Source organism: Eptatretus burgeri, chromosome 2 (genome assembly GCF_056783735.1).
Source record: "Eptatretus burgeri isolate ZD-2024b chromosome 2, Ebu_testis_v1, whole genome shotgun sequence".
Taxonomy (NCBI): Eukaryota; Metazoa; Chordata; class Myxini; order Myxiniformes; family Myxinidae; genus Eptatretus; species Eptatretus burgeri.
Genome location: NC_140962.1, coordinates 41649589 through 41674243, shown reverse-complemented (window position 1 = coordinate 41674243; position 24655 = coordinate 41649589). Strand labels below are relative to the sequence as shown.

General features: G+C 45.9%; 1 protein-coding gene across 5 annotated transcripts in view; it reads left to right on the top strand.

The window, feature by feature from the left end:
• The window catches only part of VPS13D (vacuolar protein sorting 13 homolog D), a 429405-nt gene that overhangs the window by 28087 nt on the left and 376663 nt on the right, over positions 1-24655 (top strand). For all 5 annotated transcript variants that reach the window (XM_085868630.1, XM_085868636.1, XM_085868641.1 and 2 more), the window contains exons 6-8: positions 17549-17665; positions 22179-22301; positions 22763-22954. In XM_085868630.1, the coding sequence (XP_085724756.1) occupies positions 17549-17665; positions 22179-22301; positions 22763-22954 (432 nt within the window). The remainder of the gene's footprint in view (positions 1-17548; positions 17666-22178; positions 22302-22762; positions 22955-24655) is intronic.

Below are 24655 nucleotides of genomic sequence, written 5' to 3'. Positions count from 1 at the left end.
TTGTAATGCGGGTCGATCATTTCAGGAGGTGACCTCAAATTTGTCATCAAACTTATCGTCAAATTTGAAATCAAATTTTTGGTATCTGACCTCGGTTTCTAAGCGATACATGAAAATCCGCCATTTTGCTACTTGGCCAAATGGAATTAATTGAAAAAGCTTGTTGACATTTATCGACCCCATCACCCATTCATACTATGGACAGACAGTCTGTACATTACGAAATGTGCCCATTCAAACTATGGACAGAAGGTCCGTACATTACAAAATACGCCCATCATTCAAACTATGGACATACAGTCCGTACATTACGAAATGTGGCCATTCATACTATGGACAGATGGTCCGTACATTACGAAATACGCCCATCATTCATACGAGGGACAGACGGTCCGTACATTACGAAATACGCCCATCATTCATACTATGGACAAACCGTCAGTACATTACGAAATGTGCCCATTTATACGATGGACAGACAGTCCGTACATTACGAAATGTGCCCATGTAGACTATGGACAGACTGTCCGTACATTACGAAATGTGCCCATTCATACTATGGACAGACAGTCCGTACATTACGAAATGTGCCCATTCATACTATGGACAGAAAGCTCGTACATTACGAAATGTGCCCATTTAAACTATGGACAGAGAAGGTCCGTACATTACGAAATACGCCCATCATTCATACGATGGACGAACCGTCCATACAATACGAAATGTGCCCATGTCTACTATGGACAGATGGTTCGTACATTACGAAATGTGCCCATTCAAACTATGGACACACAGTCTGTACATTACGAAATGTGCCCATTCAAACTATGGAGAGAGAGAAGGTCCATACATTACGAAATATGCCCATTCAAACTCTGGACAGACAGTCCGTACATTACAAAATGTGCCCATTCATGCTATGGACAGATGGTTCGTACATTACGAAATGTGCCCATTCAAACTATGGACAGACAGTCCGTACATTACGAAATACACCCATTTATACTATGGGCAGACGGTCCATACATTACGAAATACGCCCATCATTCATACTATGAACAAACTGTCCATACAATACGAAATGTGCCCATGTATACTATGGACAGACGGTCTGTACATTACGAAATACGCCCATTTATACTATGGACAGACTGTCCGTACATTACGAAATACTCCCATTCATACTATGGACAGACAGTCCGTACATTACGAAATGTGCCCATTCAAACTTTGGACAGACGGTCCGTACATTACGAAATACGCCCATTCATACTGTTACGGCTTTGGAAATTCGCAAACCACCATTCAGGGCCCGTAGGTGAGATATCTCGAAGTACATGTGGAGTTTGCCCCAAACCCGTTGTATAGAGGGAATTTATGTGATTCATCTGGGCTGCGACGCTTTGAGATTTTTTTCTTTCAGCCATTTTTCTGTTCTAGGTTTATTTTGAACCAACCATGTCTCAACCGCCATCACACAACAACCACCTTAACCATCACGCCAGCCATCGTCACCAACTACAACCACGCTCCAACCCTCAGACAACGACGACGACGCCAACAGCCACGACCTTTACCTTCACAACTCAATCCCGCAAACATCGCATCACCGCCATTCCCAACGGCACCATAATCATCAAACCACCACCGACAACTGAGCGTCAGGCTGTCTCGGGCCCGTTCGGCGATTGGTGCCGAACGCACCGAGCCGCGAGTGCAAATAGCGGCCTTTCCGAGGGAGAATTCGGATTAAGAACGCGACACGCCCACTTCCCCTCCGTCCAATTCGCAAGCGCGGGGCGGCTTGGCCCCGCCTCCATCCGCGTCTGTGTGAAATCGATATATGCAAATTCCAGGATCAGGGGAGATTCACGCCCCCTTTCCTCCGACCAATGGGCGAGCGTGGCTCCGCCCCTGAGGTCATCCTGATCCGGATATTTGCATATTAGCAGCTCCTGCCGGCCTATAATACGGTGAGCGCAAGGCGAATCGTGGGAGAGTGAGTCAGTTTTGGTTGGAGAGCAGAGTCGAGTCAGGTGGCGAAGTGAGTCGAGTCAGGTGGCGAAGTGATCGGTGTGGCAGGAAGAGTGGAGTTGGGTGGCGAAGTCATCGGAGTGTCATCGAGTGGGGTTCTGGAGTCGGCTGAGAAGAGTTGCGGGAAGAGGCCAAGGAGCTCGGCTCCGAGGCAAGAAGGACAGCGGTCAGCGACGAGGTCGTGGTGTTGATCGCTCGTCGCGGGACTCAAGCCAGCCGGCCATTCTCCCTCCCCCAGGGCATCAACAATTCCCCCTTTCCCCCGCGCTGAGATAGTGCAACAAGGGGTCCCCGTTCCCACCCCACTCCAAACGTCGTGCCAACGAAACCCGCCAAGGAGCATGGAGTCGGGGCACAGCCACGCGGCCACATCTGCGGCTCGTCCACCAACGCGTCACGAGGACGCGGGTAGGACCCCCCCCCCCCCGGTCTCGCGGGCCTGGTCGCTCCTTCAGGTCACGCGCACATATTGGCCTACAGGCCCGTCTGCCCCCTTGTCTATGAGGGTGGCTTCTTTCCTTTGCTTTTGAGTAAATGTGTGTTGGCGCCGTCTGTAAAGTAGAACTGTATAAGTGTTGCCGTGTGTGCGCGTAGTCGATAGTAACTCTGCGTCATTATTGCTTTTGTTTTGGTCGCTGTATGTGCATTTTGAATGTTTGGCTGTATATGTGTGCTTTCCGTGTGCCGGGAAATAAATGTGCTTTGTGTGAACTGTTTTACCGTTTCGCTTCGTCTTTTCTTTATTGACCCTCTATCCTGCTTCATGTAAAGGGTTCGTAGTGGGTTCAAAATGCCCGGTAAATAATCTGCACCGTCGAGGTCGACGATAACACCGCTCGGTTATCCCGATAGTGCCGAACAGTCCGCCCAAGCGGCTCGTGTCCGGAGTCGACCTGCGGCGAGGTACGATCGCCCGGTTTACCATCCGCGTGGGTACTTAGGTAGGTCGAGTTTGGCGAACAACCCTATCTTACGCGAGTGGCCGATTGGCACGATTGTGGTGAGGTCGAAAGGCCCACCCATGACTGGCTCCGGGTGATAGTTCCCGGAGGGTCAAACTGAATTGTCCATCCGGTGGGCGACGCGGTCGCGATTCGAGTGACGTGGCCATCCGCACGCCGGCGGGCGCAAATTCGCAACACTTGTGTCAGGTCGTGGGACACGAACCCACCCCCCCTCCTCGCAACACTGGTGTCAGAGAGCGGGAAACAAACTTTCCCTTCTCCAGCTAAATTCACGGGGAATCGGTTCAGGGGTGAGAGGAGCGACCCCCGATTCCCTCCAAATTACGAGCAATTTAAATTAACCCGTTACGAGAAATAAGATGGAGTCTCAAGGCGAGCGGGTGCCGGGGGTATTAGGTATATCTGTAGTAATGTAGGATCCATGGAGCAGGAAATGTTGGTTGTGCAGGAACAATTTCCCCCCAACCAAACTCAGAGCCCGAAATGGGTGCGGCAGAGGCCGCGGGGTATGACACCCCCCCTCCCAACCTCCGTCAAATCCCCTCCCCGGCTCCCAGCGAAACCGAGACCGATGGTGGCGGATCGGTCCTGCTTTCGCCATTAGTCATCACACAAATGATGGAAATGATCACACAAGCAATGAGGGGGGAGATGCAACAAATGGGAAGCAAAATAGATGGAGTGAACAAGCCGATGGATGGAAACGCACTCGAAATAAAAAATAAAATGAAAGAAGAAATGAAGGAAATGCGGGGTGAGATGCAGCAAATAGGCCGAAGCCTGCAGGCGGGCATGAAGGCAATAGCATGCAGTGAAGCGCGGACAACGGAGTGCGTAATGGCGACGCCACGTGTGGGAGCGAACTATCTGGGAGGGAGTGCAATGGTTGTCAGGCCCACAATGGAGGCGCGTGAGGAGAAATTAATTTGGGGGACGTGTTGGGCTAGAAGCGTGGAGGTGACGGAAACTGTGACGGTGACGCAAGGGGAAAAACTAATCGGGGTGACGGAGACCGAAACGTGTGAGACGAGACACGAGGTGACGACGGAAAGAAGAAAAGAAATAATAGTTGAGACAAGGGAGATAACAAATGAAGAGACGGAAATAATAGAGACACGGGAGATAGAGGGTGAATTGGACGGGATTGAAGACGAGCGCACAAACACACACACACACACACACACACACACACACACACACACACACACACACACACACACACACACACACACACACACACACACACACACACACACACACACACACACACAAACACACAAACGCACAAACACACAAACACACACACACACACACGTAGTGGAGGACGATGAGGGGGAGCTGGCGGACTGTGTCGTGACCCGGTGCGAGCAGCTGGATGGCCTCCTCCAGGAACGAGGGGAGGGAGTATGCCCCCTTGAAGCGGCTTACGACCAGGTGGGTTCGGTCGTGCCAAGCGGAGTTGAGGGGAGGAGTGCTGTGAACGGGTGCACACGAAGCTTGAGGGGTATAGACGACCCGGAAACCCTTGGGGTGGCACAAATCCCCAGTGTGGTTGTCCCGGTGTGTGTGGTGCAAGGTGTGAGTGCGCCCCCGTGTGTGGAAGCGACCCCGCATGTGAGTGGTGTGGTGGCAAGTGTGCCGAAGGGCGTGCTTCCCAGTTCGCCGTGTTTGAGTGAGACACTGCGGGTGAGTGCCCCCACGTGTGTGGGTGGTGTGGTGTGTGTGAGGGAAACGGCACGAGTGAGTGAGGGAGACAGTGTGTGTAAGGTCACTGTATGTGAGGGAGATGACGGTGGGCATGCCGGAGCACGCAGCCGCATCTCCCGGTGTGAGTGTGATGGAGTGGAGTGCGAGCGTCGTAACACGCAGGTGTGCGTGGGTGGAATGGCGGCGACGACAGCGACAGAGGGACAAAGGCCGAATAGCGGCCGTAGCTATTTTGGGGACCGCGCCGGATTCACCCAGCGGCGAGCGCGAGGTCCGTGCTGTGCAACGCACGAGGCCGCCACGTGCTCGCTTGCGATAGTGAAGCCCGGTCCGGAAACGAGCGCGGTGAATGTTGCCGATCCCGCGACGGACAAAGTTTAGGCAGGATTTCGGATTTGGACCGGATGGGTTCTCCACGCGGGCGGGTGTGTTAAGCTCCAACGGGCATAGCACATGTGTTCGCGTGGGGAACCCCTCGAGACGTGGGGCTTGTGTTTTTTTTTTTTCTGCGCCGGGTGACGTCATGGCTGCGTGTATGGTTGGCATCCGGCAGGAGGGTGAATCCCTGCCGGATGGTACCGTCCAAGAGGGACGAGGGACGCGAACAGCTGCCATGACGTCACGCCAAAGGTGTGCGGCTGTGAATTTCCGCGCTGGTGCGCAGGTTGCGATTTGCCGCGCTGGTGCTGCGCATTTAAAAAAAAAAAACAAGCCTCGCTTTCGGGTGAACAGGATTCCCGGGCATGGGGTGGAAGACCCCCTTGGCCAGGGAACAGGATGGAACTAGCTAGGGGGAAGGGTTAGCTTAGCTCGACCGGCTTCATGGGGCAGGGGTAAGTCCTCATGGAGTCCGTGGAATGGATTAGTTAGAGGGATGTTAGTCAAGATTTAGGTTGGGAAAATTGATTTTGGGACATTAGATGACAGTGACAGACTTTGAATGTGTAGAGGGGATGGAACTTAGCTGCGTTGTGTTATATGGAACGTGCTGTAGTTTAAGGGACGACGTGGGAGCACGAGTTAGTTAGGGGATGCAGTGAGCAGATGGCAGAGTTCAGCGGTGTGTGTGTTGAAGAGTTGGTGAGTTGAGTGGAAGAATGTACTTGATGAGTGAGTGAGGCCAGTGGGTCTGTGTGTACGGAGCGAATGTGGAACGCATGGTGCGATGAGTGATTGCGGGGAGGAGTGACTCCCGCCCAAGGGACACCAGGGTCAGTGTAGAGTGAGTTAGCTGGGTTAGTTAAATTGACAAAATGGAAGTCGTTTTTCTGTTGGTGGGAGTGTAGGCTCGAAACCCGTTTGGAGGGGTGCAGGAGCCCTGTTGACGGGCTGGGAGCGTGGCTGCGAAAGGTGAGTATCGCTGAGTGGGTACCCCGGGCACCGGGCTAGTAGGCCAAGGGCCCATGGGGGGCCGGGGTAGCGTAGTGGGCACGGGTGCGCCCGCATGGTGCGGGGGCCCGGGGCACCATTATCCACGTGGGTAGTGTTGTGGGCACGGGTGACCCTTGGAAAGGGGCCCGGGAAGCCAGCCTGCCACGTGAGCGTTTCAGGGGAGTTGCCATCGGGGGTAGGCTTGGAGGCAGTGTAGTGCCCGGGGGTGCCATCGTCAGAGAATCGGCAGAGGGTTGTGCCTGCCAAGGGGACCCACACATCCCAGCTATGAAACCGTGTGAGGGCACGGAGAGAAAATTGGGGGCGAGGCCTGAAATTGTGAGGACACCAACACAGGCGACGGGAATCTTGGTTGTTAGAACTGAAAGCTAAAGCGAGAGGCGTTTTTTTTGAAAGCCCCGGGTAGTTTAAAGGTTAATGGTTAGGGTAGATTAGGAAGTGTACCCCTCCGCACCATCCATCCCTTCGCTCCCGTTGTGGGCCGCTGGACCCACTTTGGGTTAAAGATCGCTGAAATCTGGGGAGGCCATCCTGATGTTTGAGTTGGGCCTCGACACAGGACGCTAGCTCTCCCTCATTCCCCTGCGGGAAGGGTACGTAGGGGTTGGGAGTAGGTTAATCGAACAATGACGACAAAGCGGGTTAGGGGACGATTTATAAGGGGGAGTAAAAATAAAAACAACAAAAAAATAAGTTGGGGCTAAATTGTTTTTTTTTTTAAATTAAGGGAGTGGGTAGTGACAGTGACAGGCAAAGGCGATAGGTGGGAGGGAGACAGGTAGGTAGGTCTGAGCCCGCCTTCCGAGTGGCCAGCACCACCGCCCTCCCTCCATCAAACTGAACTGCAAGGCAAAGGCCGGCCAACTTCATCGGCAGGTGTTGTTTTGCTGCGAGGCCTGTACCGGCCGGATCATCTGCAGCTGCTGTGCTTCAAGGCCTGTGCCGGCCAGTTCGTCTGCCGGCTGTGTTTGCCTGCAACGGTCTTGTTCTGCAGGCTGTGTTTGCCTGCAACGGTCTTGTTCTGCAGGCTGTGTTTGCCTGTTGCCTTTGCCATGCCATGCCCACTGCCCCTGTTCACCAGCACCGTTCAATTTGGCTTTGCCCCCCCCCCCCCTGTTCATTTCCATGCGTGCTGGGATCATCGTAACAGCAACAGTTTGCAAGCGGCAAGAACTGTCCTGTTGGCAGCTACAACACGGGCTTGAAGTGGCGGCCCATGCACCGTTGACTTTTGTTTTGCTCCCTGCAGAGTCCATTGATCCTGGGCCATGGTTTAGTGTAAAATTTATAAGGTAAAGGTGTTAAGATGTACTGTAAATATGAGTGCGCCCCCGGCATGTCTGTCTTAGCGCCGGCAATTTTATTTAAGTCGTCCGTGTGAGTGGGTTTGTTTAGTTAGTAACTCAGCCCTCAGGTTATTTATTTTGGGGACACGAATACCATGAATGTCGCACTCAGGGATCCGAAGGTAAAACGTACTGGGGAGAACTACACATGATGGCACACGAAAATTTGACGACTCGGGACGAGTCTGTAAAAAGGGGAGGGGGTAGTGTTACAGCTGTGGAAATTCGCAAACCACCATTCAGGGCCCGTAGGTGAGATATCTCTAAGTACATGTGGAGTTAGCCCCAAACCCGTTGTATAGAGGGAATTTATATGATTCATCCGGGCTGCGACGCTTTGAGATAGCCGTTTTTCTGTTCTATCTTTATTTTGAACCAACCACGTCTCAACCGCCATCACACAACAACCACCTCAACCACCACGCCAGCCATCGTCACCAACTACAACCACGCTCCAACCCTCAGACAACAACAACGACGCCAACAGCCACGACCTTCACCTTCACAACTCAATCCCGCAAACATTTCATCACCGCCATTCCCAACAGCACCATAACCATCAAACCACCACCGAAAACCCTCCACCACCTTCGCCGCTCTCCTTCTACGGCCATTCCCGCACCACCTGCGAACACTGAGCATCGGGCTGTCTCGGGACCGTTCGGCGATTGGTGCCGAACGCACCGAGCCGCGAGCGCAAATCGCGGCCTTTCCGAGGGAGAATTCGGATCAAGAACGCGACACGCCCACTTCCCCTCCGTCCAATTAGCAAGCGCGGGGCGGCTTGGCCCCGCCTCCATCCGCGTCTGTGTGAAATCGATATATGCAAATTCTCGGATCAGGGGAGATTCACGCCCCCTTTCCTCTGACCAATGGGTGAGCGTGGCGCCGCCCCCAAGGTCATCCTGATCCGGATATTTGCATATTAGCAGCTCCTGCCGGCCTATAATACGGCGAGCGCAAGGCGAATCGTGGGAGAGTGAGTCAGTTTTGGTTGGAGAGCAGAGTCGAGTCGGGTGGCGAAGTGAGTCGAGTCGGGTGGCGAAGTGATCGGTGTGGCAGGAAGAGTGGAGTTGGGTGGCGAAGTCATCGGAGTGTCATCAAGTGGGGTTCTGGAGTCGGCTGAGAAGTTGCGGGAAGAGGCCAAGGAGCTCGGGTCCGAGGCGAGAAGGACGGCGGTCGTCGACGAGGTCGCGATGTGGGATCGCTCGTCGCGGAACCCAAGCCAGCCAGCCATTCTCCCTCCCCCAGGGCATCAACAATTCCCCCTTTCCCCCACGCTGAGATAGTGCAACAAGGGGGCCCCGTTCCCACCCCACTCCAAACATCGTGCCAAGGAGCACGGAGTCGGGGCACAGCCACGCAGCCACTTCTGCGGCTCGTCCGCTAACGCGTCACGAGGATGCGGGTAGGACCCCCCCCGGTCTCGCGGGCCTGGCCGCTCCTTCAGGTCACGCGCACATATTGGCCTACAGGCCCGTCTGCCCCCTTGTCTATGAGGGTGGCTTCTTTCCTTTGCTTTTGAGTAAATGTGTGTTGGCACCGTCTGTAAAGTAGAACTGTATAAGTGTTGCCATGTGTGCGCGTAGTCGGTAGTAACTCTGCGTCGTTGTTGCTTTTGTTTTGGTGGCTATATGTGCATTTTGACTGTTTGGCTGTATATGTGTGCTTTCCGTGTGCCGGGAAATAAATGTGCTTTGTGTGAACTGTTTTCCCGTTTAGCTTCGTCTTTTCTTTATTGATCCTCCATCCTGCTTCATGTAAAGGGTTCGTAGTGGGTGCAAAATGCCCGGTAAATAATCTGAACCATCGAGGTCGACGATAACACCGCTCGGTTATCCCGATAGTACGGAACGGGCCGCCCAAGCGGCTCGTGTACGGAGTCGACCTGCGGCGTGGTACGATCGCCCGGTTTACCATCCGCGTGAGTGCTTAGGTAGGTCGAGCTTGGCGAACAACCCTATCCTACGCGGGTGGCCAATTGGCACGATTGTGGTGTGGTCGAAAGGCCCATCCGTGTCTGGCTCCGAGCGATAGTTCCCGGAGGATCACGACTGAATTGTCCTTCCAGTGGGCGACGCGGTCGCGATTCGAGTGACGTGGCCGTCCGCACGCCGGCGGGCGCGAATTCGCAACAATACTATGGACAGAAAGTTCGTACATTACGAAATGTGCCCATTCATACTATGGACAGACAGTCCGTACATTACGAAATGTGCCCATTCATTCTATGGACAGACGGTCCGTACATTACGAAATGTGCCCATTCATACTATGGACAGACGGTCCGTACATTACGAAATATGCCCATTCATACTATGGACAGACAGTCCGTACATTTCGAAATGTGCCCATGTATACGATGGACAGACGGTCCGTACATTACGAAATGTGCCCATTCATTCTATGGACAGACGGTCTGTACATTACGAAATACGCCCATTCATACTATGGACAGACAGTCCGTACATTTCGAAATGTGCCCATGTATACGATGGACAGACGGTCCGTACATTACGAAATGTGCCCATTCATACTATGGACAGACGGTCCGTACATTACGAAATGTGCCCATTCATACTATGGACAGACGGTCCGTACATTACGAAATGTGCCCATTCATACTATGGACAGACGGTCCGTACATTACGAAATACGCCCATTCATACTATGGACAGACAGTCCGTACATTACGAAATGTGCCCATGTATACGATGGACAGACGGTCCGTACATTACGAAATGTGCCCATTCATACTACGGACAGACGGTCCGTCCATTACGAAATGTGCCCATTCATACAATGGACAGACAGTCCGTACATTACGAAATGTGCCCATTCATACTATGGACAGATGGTGCGTACATTACAAAATACGCCCATTGATACTATGGACAGACTGTCCGTACATTACGAAATACGCCCATCATTCATACGATTGACAGATTGTCCGTACATTACGAAATGTGCCCATTCATGCTATGGACAGAAGGTCCGTACATTACAAAATACACCCATTGATACTATGGACAGACTGTCCGTACATTATGTAATACGCCCATTCATACTATGGACAAACGGTCCGTACATTATGAAATACGTCCATTCATACTATGGACAGACCTTCCATATATTATGAAATGCACCCATTCATACAATGGACAGATGGTCAGTACATTAACAAATGTGCCCATTCATACTATGGACAGATGGTCCGTATATTATGAAATACGCCCATTCATACAAGGGACAGATGGTCAGTACATTAAGAAATGTGCCCATTCATACTATGGACAGATGGTCTGTACATTACGAAATACGCCCATCATTCATACTATGGACAGACGGTCCGTACATTATGAAATATACGCCCAGTCATGGACAGACGGTCCGTACATTACAAAATATGCCCATTCACACTATGGACAGATGGTCCGTACATCGATTGACGTTATTTTTTGAACAATTGAACAATTTTTGAACAATTCCGCATCGATTGACGGTATCCGATTTTCGATAATTTGACGGTGTGCAATTTTTGGTAGCGATGACATCACAAATCTGATTTTTGGTGATTTGGTAGCTTTTCAATCGCATGATTTTTGGTAGCGATGACGTGCCGAATCTGAACGATTTTTTTTTCTCCGATCTTAAGTCGGCTTATAGTATCCGGTGAGAGAAATCATACGATACCAAGTTTGGTGACCTTGATCTTTATGGTCATGGTGAAGGCCTTGTCAAAGTTTGAATTCCTCGAAGTTCAAAACTTGAATTCCTCAAGTTTGTGGAGAGTTTTCGACTGGCCAAAACTCTTTTCTCGTCTGTGATAATTCGCAGGCTTCGCCGGTCCACTGCGACTTTACCGGTCTTGGGTCATATTATTCATTATTTACATCAACAATTTGGATAATGGGGTGAAGAGTAAGCTTTCCAAATTTCCAGATGACACAAAGCTTTGAGGTAAGGTGGATAGCAGAGCGGGTGGTGATCAGATTCAGGAAAGTATTGATACTTGCATAGATTGGACAAAAGATTGGCAGATGTAATGTAACCTGAGCAAGTGTAAAGTGTTGGGGATGGGAAAGAACAATGAAAATAGAGATTACATGATGCAAGGGGTAATTTTGGAGTGTGTCACACAGGAAAAGGATCTGGGGGTGGTAATAGATACGGGAGGTAAGCAGGCAGCACAGTGCCAGGCAGCTATAGGTAAAGCAAATAGGGTTTTAGGTTGTATTTGGAGGGGGATCATTTATAATCAAAAGAGGTGGTGTTAATGTTGTACAGGAATTTAGTGAGGGCCACATCAATAATATTGTGTGTAGTTCTGGTCACCATAGTTCAGGAAGGACATGGATTCTATTGAGAGGGTTCAGCGCAGGGCTACTCGATTGATTCCAAGCCGAGCTGGACTCAGCTATGAGGATCGGCTGAAGGAGACAGGGCTTTATACACTAAAAAGGAGGCGGTTACGAGGATATATGATACTGATAGAGACGTTTAAGATAATGAAAGGTATAGACAAAATAAGTGCAGATGAATAATTCAACAGAGTCGACAGTGATAGAACCAGGGGCCATAACTTGAGAGTAAAGAAGAGGAGGGTTAAGACGGTAGCAAGGCAGGGGACTTTAACTCAGAGAGTAGTTAATGCATGGAATGGTCTCCCTGGAAAAGTAGTGGCAGCAGAAAAAGTAGATAAGTTTAAATTAGAATTACATCGGTACCTGTAAGTTATGGAGATGGAGGGGTATGGGGATGTTTATAGGACTTTTCGGTAGTTTGAGCATTGATGGGTGATTGTGTACATGTGTGCGTAGTGCTGTTGGTGGGGGTCTCCTCAAGGGGTGTTGTGTGGTTGATGTGTGTTTTTACCCAAGCCCATACCTCCTCCCCTGAGGGGTAGAAAATAAGAAATACAAAAACGTAAAATAAATAGATAAAAATAAAGAAATATTTTTTTTTGCATTTTCTTCTTTGGATCTTGTGTTCATAAATAAGTATGGTGTTTGCACAGTCACGATGGGCTGAATGGCCTCCACCTGTGTCTGTTTTCCTTGTATTTCCTTATATTTACTTGAATTAAGGATCATGATTAAGAGTGTTTTAAAACTGTCTGCAGTGCCTTGTTTTAAGCTGTCTGCCAACTGAGTGTTGTATCCAAGCCCTGTCAACAGATATTCTGCTTATTGGATTGCTCTACCGAGCCTTGAAAAATTAGCCAGATCGACCCTGCTGGTTGAACATGCCTTATTCTGTGCTTGAATGACATCAATATTCGGCTGTGACTCGGTCGCAAAAACTTGGTTCGGATCCGGGCTCAGTAATTTTGGCAAATAATTTACCGGGACCCAGATTGCCCCAGAATTTGGATAAGTTTGCATTGCATAAAGCATGTGGAAATTGATTGCATGGGGGATGCATGGCCTACATCTAAGCTGCAGTCAGGCGCGTATCTACGGAAAATAGCGCCTTTGGCAAGCACTGAAATTGCACCCCTGTCCAAACATCTGACACCCATCTTTTAGATAACTTTACCATAATATCAGCTCAAAAATACAACCCAAGCTCGTTAATCTTTCAATTAACAAATTATGGCACTACATGAAAATTACAACTGCACCTTCCTTGCTTTCACTGATGCAAATTGGTGTATGATGTGCTCAAAATCAGTTTTTTAGTTTCTTCTCTTTCTACACTCAGCAGAGCAAGATCACAGAGTCTGCCTTGACCCATGGAGGCTCTAAAAATGAAAGTATTAGTTTTAACTTGCTGAATGATCTCTCACAGAAGGTGATGGAAACTGCGATGGTTAGCATTCGCTGAATAGCAATATGAAGATCAGGGAAGGTGCTCTCATCTCCATACTGAACAATAAATTCGAGAAGCTCTTCAGGTCTTGATATTTTCATGTTGGCCCAACTTGATAGCAACATTCTGCAATCCAAAGTTTCTTCATATAGCTGCTGTCCATCAACATCAGAGCTGTACAATTCGCCCAAATTTTTGCATTTCTTCTTTAGGTCGTTACTGTGAGCACCGTAACAGTCCCTCGACATTGAGAAGGAACCCAAACTTGGCGTCAGTGTCATGCAAACGAGTGAACCTTTCGTCCATTTCTCTGTGAAGACGGTCGAGTGTTCCCTTCATGACCCTTTCCATTTCCTCCTTGGCTGTTAACCCAGCGTCTTTCGAGTTCTCATCAGCCATTCGTTTCTTTCGTCTCTGACGTCTTTCAACTTCAATATTCCATTCTTGACAGAGACTGAGTTCTGCTCAGTGGCACCCCCCTTCAAGTGGTGCCCAGGGCATGTGCCATACAGTACCTGCCATACCTTAGGTACGCCACTGGCTGCATTGTCCAATTATGGTCATTGTTCCTGCAAGCATTAGCTGAAATTACAATTGTTTGTACTCCTTTTCTCCCCCCTCCCCATTTCAACAGACATGTTAAATTCAATGGGTCTTGCTGGCAAAGAACCTCTGCTGGGGTTCCATCTTTGATTAAGTCAACGGCGAGGCGAGGTACCCAGGGAACCTAATCTGAGATGGAACCCGAGTGGAGGTTCTTAGCTGGCGAGGAGGTAAATTTGATGAGCGTTGAGTGCTCCAAAACCCGAATATCATCTGAAGGGATTTATAGCGAGTCTGCAATTCTAAACAAGCGATGTATGGGGATTGGGGATAATAGTAGATATTACAATTATGGTACGGTAGCTGCAGTGTCTCAGCTGCAGTGCACAGTTACGGTGCCCAAATACGGTAACATTTTGCTTTGAAATTCACAAAGAGAAACAACATGACCATTCTATAGCACATCAGATTCAATTACTTGCACACATTTCTACCGTACACACTTGCAATATACTACAATTACTTAATTTTTTTATTTTCTGATTTAAAAGGATGCATTAAGTTCTGAATCAAGAACAAAGGTTCTGTAATATTAACAGTGAAATAAAGAATTGTGGAGACTAAATACAATTGTCAATTTCAACTTGTTTTTAGAAAATATTGTGAGTTATTTGAAAAAAGTGCCAGTGTGCCAATATTTGGCCATGACTGTAAAACATCGCATGAGTGTTCAAAATTTAAGTGTATCCACTTAATTGTCCAGCCATTTACTCATAGTAGGTACTTTGGCAAGCTGCTGAGGAATCTCACATACATACCCCTTTGCTTAAGATTGCAACATGTTAATTGTCTGGCTGCTCTTTCACTGTTTTCAGAGTGGCAAACTCCTGAAATGTTATTTTACATTCTCTACTGGCATATCCCACAAATATAGCCAACCTTCTTATCTACTAAAATTAATCTTATAGCTTGTTCATCAATTGATAAACAAGCTTTGTGGCAGCTTGCTCATCTTTGCTTGATGTGACTCTTTACTTTTCCAGCTCTCCAGTAAATGTTGCTTGACTTACCTTTCTTCAGTGTTATTTATTAGCTGCATTTACCGCCTTTTTCTGCCTTACAAAAAGTTCTGCAACTTTAATCAAAGGCAGTCTGGTCGTGCTGTTTATGGTAATCTTTTTCATAAAGATCTGACACTTATCGCAATAAAAGCTTTTCCAATGGATGGCTGTTATTAGCATGTAGCATTTGTGCATAACAAAATGATTTCTGCCTCAGGCTGCCATTCAAGTAAGATCAAGTAGCCCTTGACATGATTCAGCCTTTTCAAAATTGCTGATCTAGTTGAGATTAGGCATAAGCTGATAGTTAAATACTGACTGTGATGTTTCCTGCAAAGTCATTCTGTGGATGGTGTGACTGAATGGGAGGAGTTTGTTAACAGGTAAATGCTCAGGGTTCTGAAAAAAAAACTTTGAAAACCTATGAATACCGTTTCAATGATTTTTCAGTTGCATGGGTCTTTAAAACTTTTCTTTTCTGACTTTTCTGATGCACTTGGGTGACTCAACATATCAGTGGCTCTACAGGCAGTTTTTTTTATGTGCAAAAGTCTCCACTCCTGTTATTGGCTTCTCTTCGACTTTGCTGGCCACTTACACGTTTTCAACGATCGTTTTTTTTGTTACCACATTCGGTGATCACAGCCAACTGTTTGAGGAGGTAGACTAGAAACTTGACAAGCACAGATCAGAATCCTTTCCATACCCACTTTATATTTAATTTTTTATTTGGAAGGTATAACTTAAGCTTGATTTTGGCCTTGACTGCTATACCATACTCATAGCACCAGTACTGTAAAAGTAGCATAAATGGAAATGGCACAAGGATATTGTTTTTGACAACTATTTTTGCATGTTCTCCCCACTATGAGAAATGCTCCATTTTGTTCTGATTTTGTTTTGTTTTGTTCCATTTCATAGTATCGCATAACTGACCTTCGAAGTCAAAATGGCCTTGCTGTAAAAGTTCAGTTTGTCTGTTTATTTTCAATTTTTATTACCCATGTTTGCGAAGCGAAAAGCTGGCTAAGCAATTAGTTCACTTTGTCAGTCTGTCTGTCTTTCTGTCCACAAACGCCAGTTTATGATTGAGGATCGACTTAATTTCAATTGAATGTTATATTTTGAATACACATCAGAAAACAAAATTATAGTTTTGCAGTACTTTGGCTCTGAATTTGGCAAATTGCACGGAATCTTGTCCTGATCGCACAGGTGCAGAAAGGAGTGAGGCAATTTTTTTTAGTTTGTCTGCCTGGCAGTCAAAATTGAAAGCTTAAATTTTAGGGATGTCACAAATGGCACAAACACCAGGCACAAATAACTAATGTAACGTGTTCGGTCGGGTGGGGTAAAAGACCCTGCATCAACAGCGGTAAACTTCCGAAAAAAGTTTTTTCTACAACCTTTAAAATCTTTACTTTATTTAAGTTGAATTATATACTTGAACACGACAATACAAATCACCTTTTTGGCACTTTCAAAACCCCTCCGTTTAGCAGTACTTGGGCAAAATGTTACGGCATTTTACATCTTCTCAACCAATCAAATTTGCACTCACCTACCTCGCCCGTGAACTTTTTTTCTCAAGACTGTGCGGGGTAAGATGTTCGATGAACTCTAATTTATTTAGCATTCTTGATTATATCTGCTGTTTACATAATTTGACATGCAATGCAGAGTTTTAATGGAAATGACAAGTTTAACAATGGGTGGTTAGAAATGGCACCTTGTAATTTCTGGATAGCGAGGCAAAAATCTCAACAGATGCAAACTGTTTGAAGAGCTTAAAAGCAATGATCTCTTTCCATAAATAATGGTTATAAAGGTCTCAAAGATTAATGTCCTGAGGAATTTTGTCAGGGGAAAGAAGAAAGAACTGTATTGTACCATTTCATCTCAGTTGGTTGAGAAGCTAAAGCCCTTGAAGAACTTTATAAATGTATGCTCATTCTTTTTCAAGGTGAGCTGTTTAGGTGCTTGTAACAAAGTTTAATCTTTTTTTATTTCTTGCAATAAAATTCCTCTCTATTGAATATCTTATCTGTCTTTACCAATGTTGGAATATATTAATGTTAGAGTGAGTGAAGTTACAGCTCATCTAAAATCGGCTTATTTTGTTTAAATACACCCTCAAAATGGGTCATTGTACTCCAAAAAAAACCCTTCCAAAAGGTCTGTATAACTCATGTTAACTTGGCTGTCATCTTTACTTCTTAGCTTCACCTCTGTAATGTAAAGTCCTCCTTGAGACCACTTTTATTCTGAGCTATTTAAATCGGCAATCTCCTTGACATTGCAGTGGGAGTGCTTCTCACCCATGAACTTTTTGAAGGTTCGTAAGCACATATCAATATGAATTTATGTTTCTCTGGCAGTAAATGCACAGTGTAACCTCATGCACAATCGTGTATTTTGTGACCAGTTACTTATCATAGCGGCAATTTTAATACACATGCTTGCTTTCTTTACCTTCAACAGCTAGAGCTACCTTCATTCTGCTCCAAAAAATTTGTGAAATTTTAAGTGCACAGCCATCTGCTATAAGCAATGTTTTTGCTTTCTTTACCAATTTGAGGTACATAAAGAGTAGGTCATATTTAGAATTTACCATATTTTTCATTTTATTTTAGCAAGAAATCATTACTAATTATCGTACAATGAATGAGTTGCTTGCATGTTCTTGCAGTTGACCATTACTGATGTCCATCTGCGGTTTGAGGCATGCACTGGGCTGCCCGCACACTCCCTGGCCTTGGGTGTTGTTGTTAAAGGTTTGAAGTTGCACACAGATAATAAGGCAGAGGTATGTGCAAGGAGAATGGAATAGAATATTTCTTCAATATTATTGTGATATTTTATGACTTCTCTATTTTGTGTTGATGAGAACAAGGAACATAAGAATGAAAAACATCAGATTAGCTACTTTGGAGAATGTTAACTTTTTGGTCATGTTCTGTTCAGGTTCATGCCAACCATCAAGTGGGCTATCAATTCAAGGTCATGAACAACATATTTTGAACTGTGACTTGAATTATTTATTTACACTTCAGAAATTTCTTCGTCATGTGTATGTAAACCATAGCTTTTGAGGGCAAAGCCCTATCAGGAAACTGGATTTGTAACATTCAATGTTCCAATTATCATCACCTGACTTCAGCAATACTTGAAATTCACCTGCTATTCGTGTCTCTCAAGTAATCTGCACACAACCCATGTCGATACCCTCTATGCATGATGGCACCAATGTCGTCGGTCAGTACCAATACCAATGTAGTCAGTTTATGAATGGCTAAGCACAAGTTAACACCCAATGAGTTTGCTTTTCATCATCGGGATAGTTCTAAAGTCGATGATTAAAATTTCCATTTCTTCCCAATACAATGTTCATCACAGTGTAATTTCTAGGGCACTTACGAGGTACCATCATACTTTACATAGTTCATAAAGAGACCTCGTTTTGGAAGCACAAAGGTTCCAACTCCACATGGAGATTTTTTTTTATCTTGTCATTCTTGCTAGCTTGCTAGAAGGAACCCCTTTTTCAACAACACGATCTCTCCAGAATAACCAGTAAAGTGCAATGACCTATTACATATTCATGCAGTCATTTAAGGACGAACTTGATGCTCGTGTACCAGAAGAACACAGCTCCACATTCCTTTGTCATAGCAATAGCACCAGCAGTACATGCAATGTTTGACACCATCACAACTGCAGGGTGAACCATGAGCACCATGTTCTTTTCACCGATGCATCGAGGTTCTGCCTTGACTTAAATAATGGACATGCAAGAGTCTGGAGATGAGGTGGGGAATGATTTTCCAATTATGTGAATACGAAGCATGATCATTTAGTTGGGGGCAGTCTTATGGTACGGACCAACATTCATGTTTGCTGCAGAACTGATCTTTTTATCCCTCCCCCACTTCCAGCTTCTTACGCCATTGCAACAGCAAGCTCCCAGCTTCATTTTTATGGATGATGATGCCCCGTCCATACCATGCACATGTTGTCATTGCTGCACATCAGGACCACAACATCACTCGCATGAACTGGCCTGTACAATCTCTGGTCTAAAAACTAATTGCACATACCATACTTGGGACATCCTAAGGGGCATGTTTTTATTGGCAAGTCCACCCACAGCCTCTTCTCAACTGAAAGTGACTGGTTGAAGAATAGCACACATTATAAAGAGTTCTTTCGATAAACTTTTGATTATCCTTTTACTCCATCCATTGTGGCAATATGATGAAGATCCTATGAGCACATGGAATCCCTGATCAACTTGTGAAGGCGAGTTTGAATATGCATAGATATACGTATGCCAAGACACTCTCACCTAATGGAGAAAAGTGGCTTTTCAAAATTATAGTTGGAGTAGTACAGGAAGACACCCTTGCCCCTTACCTGTTTGTCATCATGCTTGATTATACACTCTGAAACACTATCAAAGGCAAGGAGGAGGAATTAGGGTTCTAACCAAGACAATGAAAAAGCAGAAGAGTCAAATTGGAAGTTCTTAGGTTCTTACTGGTTTAGACATTGCCGATGACATCGCCCTATTGTCAGAAGACATTGAGCAAGTGCAAGAACTTTACAAGAGTGCAAAACAAATGCCAGTAAGATAGGGTTAACAATTAATGCTAATAAAACTAAAATGGTGGCATTCAACATGTCGAGAGGGGACTCTATCGTATCGAATGATGGGATAAACCTTGAGACAGTCGATGACTTAATGTATCTTGGTTCCTGTGTTAACACAACTGCTCAGGATGTCAAAAAATGTAAAGTTGCCACATGAAGAGCTTGGCACAAACTTTCAGGAATATGGAAGTTGACACTCTTGGCGTATCAAAGAACAACTGTTCAATGTTCATGGCAATAGTTGTGTTTCTTCTGCTTTATGGAAGTGAAGCATTGACCCTCGCTGGGACCCACAAAAAGGTACTTGATGGATGCTATACTCGACTACTTCGTTCAGTTTTCAATGCCCATTGGCTTGAACATATGACAGAGATCTATGGTTCTCTTCCAAGGCTGTTGGTTAAAATTAGATGAAGATGTCTCAGGATTGCTGGACACTGCCACAAAAACAAACCAGTTTCCAATATTACACTCTAGCCACCTAAACATAAAGTCTGAAGTGGAGCAGACCAGCTCGTAACTGCATTAACATGTTGAGGAAAGCTATGAGCCTAGAGACAGAGGAACTGCACACAGCAATGCTTGATCGAGAGGATTGGAAACTGAAGATCAATGTCATCTGAGTTTGGCCTGAGAGCTGATTTAATAATAATAATAATAATAATAATAATAATTATAATAATAATAAGAATAAGTTCCCTCACAAGGACCCTCAACCCAGGAGGAGGCTATTAAGGTCATAAAGCCTGCAATATGGTTGCCAACCTATAGTTGTTTGTCTGTGCTCTATCCTTTCTAATGCTGATTGTCAAACAAGGAAGCAACAGCGACCATTTTTAATGTCTTTGTTATGGTGTTTAAACCACCAACCCCCCAGAACCAGAGCAGATGCTTTAACCATGACACCACCAAGTCATTCCCACCAGTGAGAGCTTGATCCTCTGATTTTATCAATGACAAGACCTGTAAAAGCTTGTATTTGGGTCAATGGTGATTATCACATACGTTATTAAAGTCATTAGTGCACATGTAAACCTGTCTTTTTGATCATTTGTAGACTGGCATCATTGCCAATTTGCACATTCGTTTCAGACAGCAATAATGTTTTTGCATAACAACTTCACTTTGGCTTCCACTCGCATCACTTTTGTTATTGGAGTCAGTGTACAGATTAATGTGGTCATTTTCAACTAGAATATGAATCACGTTCGAACATATTGTTTTGGTGGCGAGCACGACCGCTAGATGGAGCAGTAGAGTCAGCTCCACTGAACACCCAGAATTTTTAGGTTGTCACCCTGGATAACTCTGGAGCCGACGGGTCCCTTATCGGACTGAAGATCGCCAATAGGTCGACCGCGTGGGATAGAGTCAATTGCCAATTTCAATTTACCTAAATACCCACGTCGTCCAAACTACCGGGGAAATTCACCCTCGGCGGAGCTCGAGCGGAACGAGCCGTTAGCGTGCTCGAACCATGCGTAACCCGAGCGGATGGTTACCGAGGTCCGTCGGTCCAAATGCACAATTTTCCGCTTCCAAATTTCCCAACACGCACCATGCTAAACCAATGAAAGAAAAACCGAAACGAGCTGAAACATTTAACAGAATGGAGATTTATTTACAATAGGCAGGGAGGGAAGGGAACACACAAAGAGCAGAGTTATCCGATAATAAGAAATGAGATGCAAATAATGTACAAGGCACTTAAACAATTGCTACTTATAGATTGGGCCCACAGTCACACACGCACACACCCAAAATAAATGATGGCCGCGGCCTTTATTCGGCCCTTCAGCTTGGGAGGGAAGGTGAGTCGAAGGGGAGAACCTGTCTCGCACCTCCCCGCCTCGTGTGGTTTTTCGATGATCTGGTTCGGTAGGATTCGAACCCGCAACACAATGCAATGATGGACACCAGCTGGCGCGAAAGTGGATCAGACAGAACGCCGGCAGGCCAGACGAGGCTGACAAGGCAACTAGGCTGACCAGGCGACTAGGCTGACAAGACAACCAGGCGACAGCGACCTTTTCTTGCCAGACAGAACGCCCCGAACACTTATTCACCCCTTCTCCAGAGGGGAGGAGCCACCTCCTCAGACCTGCTCTCGCTCACTGGACGGTTTTGGCGTGCAATTGCGCTCGTCGCCCCCGTGATTGGCCGAAAGGGGTGCCAAGACCACTGATTGGACCGGGGGGTGGGGGGGGCGGCCGTCACTGCGGACCGCCCCTCAAACAGGGAGAGTAACATTGTCCTGCGTTGTGGCGCTCATTGGCCGACTGATGGCAACCTCGCTCGCATCCCCCTGATTGGTCGAGAGCCGCCGCAAGGTCCCCCCTGACGTCGGGTTGAGGAGGCGAGGTGAAGGCGTGTTGTTGTTATCATAAGTGTAAAAATCCTATCTATAAAATAACTTTGCAGTGCATGCACACTTAATTCCCATTAGACATAGGGGAAAGGGAGCTATCTATCTACATTTACTTATCGAAATAACTGAGCTATGGGGACCTGGATGTTGAGTGCTCATGGCTTCCAGATTCGTAACAATATATCCATCAACTTTTGTTTCTCTTTTTTTTCTGTGGGGTATACTTTGTGCAAAATTGCTAATAATGTTGACTTTATTCATGACAATGTGTTCTCATGATTACATTTATGTCTGTATATAGGGCATCAACAGTGGTGAGCAAGATGGTGATGTATCAAGGAAGATACTTGAACTTGATTCTCTGGGATTTTATTGTAACCCTGGTGATGATCGCTTTGCCAATCTGCACCACAATACTGTACAGGTACACTGCTCATCCTTTGCAATGGCTTCCTTGCAACTTACGAATGGGCTATAATAATGTCATATACGGGTCACCATAGAACAAGAAGCAATGCTTGTGTATAACTTTTGAATCGGGGCACGATCATCATCATCATTACCACCTAACAGCATGTTCCATTAGTCTAGGTCAGTGGCTCATTGATTACATTGCATTGGTGCATCTTTTCACAAATTCTTTGTGGACCAAAGGACTACTGTTGCCAAATATACTGGTTGTGTCTGTTTATCCCCTTGATTTGTCAGTGTGGCAGTATGAGTGAGAGCTTCATCCTCTGATATGATCAATGTGTGTGCATGTACTTGGCTATCATAGTGCTTGATTCTATTTTTGCCATGTAATACATTGTATTTTATTTCTGCATCAGAGATGAATTATCATGAGTTGGTGAATATAGTTTTTCACGTGTTATGGTCTGGTAGGTTGAATCATGTGAACGAGCTGCTGTGGATACAACAGCACAAATGCTGGTAGCTCACAATTACATCCTTGTTCCCATATCCATGGCTGTGAGGTTCTGCCGCCGGCGAACTCCTCATCTACTCCGCTCAACCCATCTGCCCCGGCTCCTTGGAGAGCTACGGCTTCCTGAGCTTGCATTGTCGCTGTCACAGGTAATGGACCACCGTCACAGTTGTGCATTGGTTGTTGAGGCAAATATCACCAGTTTATAACTGTGCTGTGCTTTAGCTGGCATGTTATCCAGAGCAGAATCAGATCTGTCTTTACATGTAAGAATATACTGTTAAAAAGAAAAAAACTTTCAAACTACATATGTGTAATTTCCAGATCCAATTAGAATTTCTTACTTACTTTCTCTACACTTTGTACAAACCCGAATACCAAATTTACTGTTGATGTACTTTGACCAAATTTACTTTACAATATTTGTTGACCAAATTTACTAACAAATCGTCTTCCTATCTCCGTGTTATATATGAAAAAGGAGGGCTAGTGGGGTTGAGGTTTGGTGGGGTGGGGGTGGGAGGCAGAAAATTGAAAAAAAAATTGCTTAAGGAATGGAAAGATTAATATTAATGGAGAAGTAAAAGGAGTAGGAGAAGGAGGGGTGAAGGTTAAAGGGAAAACATGTCGGTGGTGTGTGAAAAAAGGGTAGGGGCATACCAGGAAGTAATTAATATTTGGACATGAGTGGTGTCAAAATAATTAACATTCCAGTAAATTTGGTTGTTTGAAGTGTCAGTCATTCTAATATTTTTGGACATTAGTGGTGTCAAACATATTGGATCGATGGCCCTTATTGGTGGGGTTTATATGACCATGCTTTCAGGGTAAAAGGCCGACTCTTGTTTTAAATATGCCATGAGATGTATATATATTTTTTTCTAACACAAGAGTGGAGATGGGGTCATCTTTAGCTCGCCTGTTCGAAGAACAGAGAGCTATAGCGATACCCCCGGCGCGAGCGTCAGCGTCAGCATGAGCATGTTAAAGTTTTTGGTGGAAGTTATTTAGAAGCTTGCCATTCATTTAATATGTGTACAAGGATGTTGATATTTGGCATGGAGGTTCCTTTGGGGTATACTATTGGTGTAGTGTAGTTGAAATGAAAAAATAATTTCAAATGTTTTAAATTTTTGACTTGTTTTGAACTTATCTTTTTTGTAGCACATCAACGTTGAAGTTTTTGGTGCAAGTTGTTTTTTAGAAGCTTGACATTCATTTAATGTGTGTACTAGGATGCTGATATTTGGCATGGAGGTTCCTTTGGGGTATACTATTGGTGTAGTGAAGTTTAAATTAACAAATGATTTAAATTTTTTTTTTTAATTTCAACCTAGGATGGTGTCAAAGCCACCCAATGCTCGCCTGTTTATACTAGACGCTTGCCATTCATTTAATATGTGTACTAGTTTACTGATTACAATATACAAATACATATTGTTGCGGTTGAGGAAATTTGCAAACCACCATTCAGGTCCCGTAGGTGAGATATCTCTGTAAGTACATGTGTAGTTAGCCCCCAAACCCGTTGTTTAGAGGGAATAAATGTGATTCATTCGGGCTGCGACGCTTTAAGATAGCCGTTTTTCTGTTGTATCTTTATTTTGAATCAACCACGTCTCAACCGCCATCACACAACAACCACCAACCACAACGCTGCTTCACAACAACAACAACAACAACAACGCCAACAGCCACGATCTTTACCTTCACAACTCGCTCCCGCAAACATCGCATCACTGCCATTCCAAACGGCACCATGGCCATAAACCACCACCAGAAACCCTCCACCACCTTCACCTCTCCTCCTTCTACCGCCATTCCCGCACCACCTGTGAACACCGAGCGTT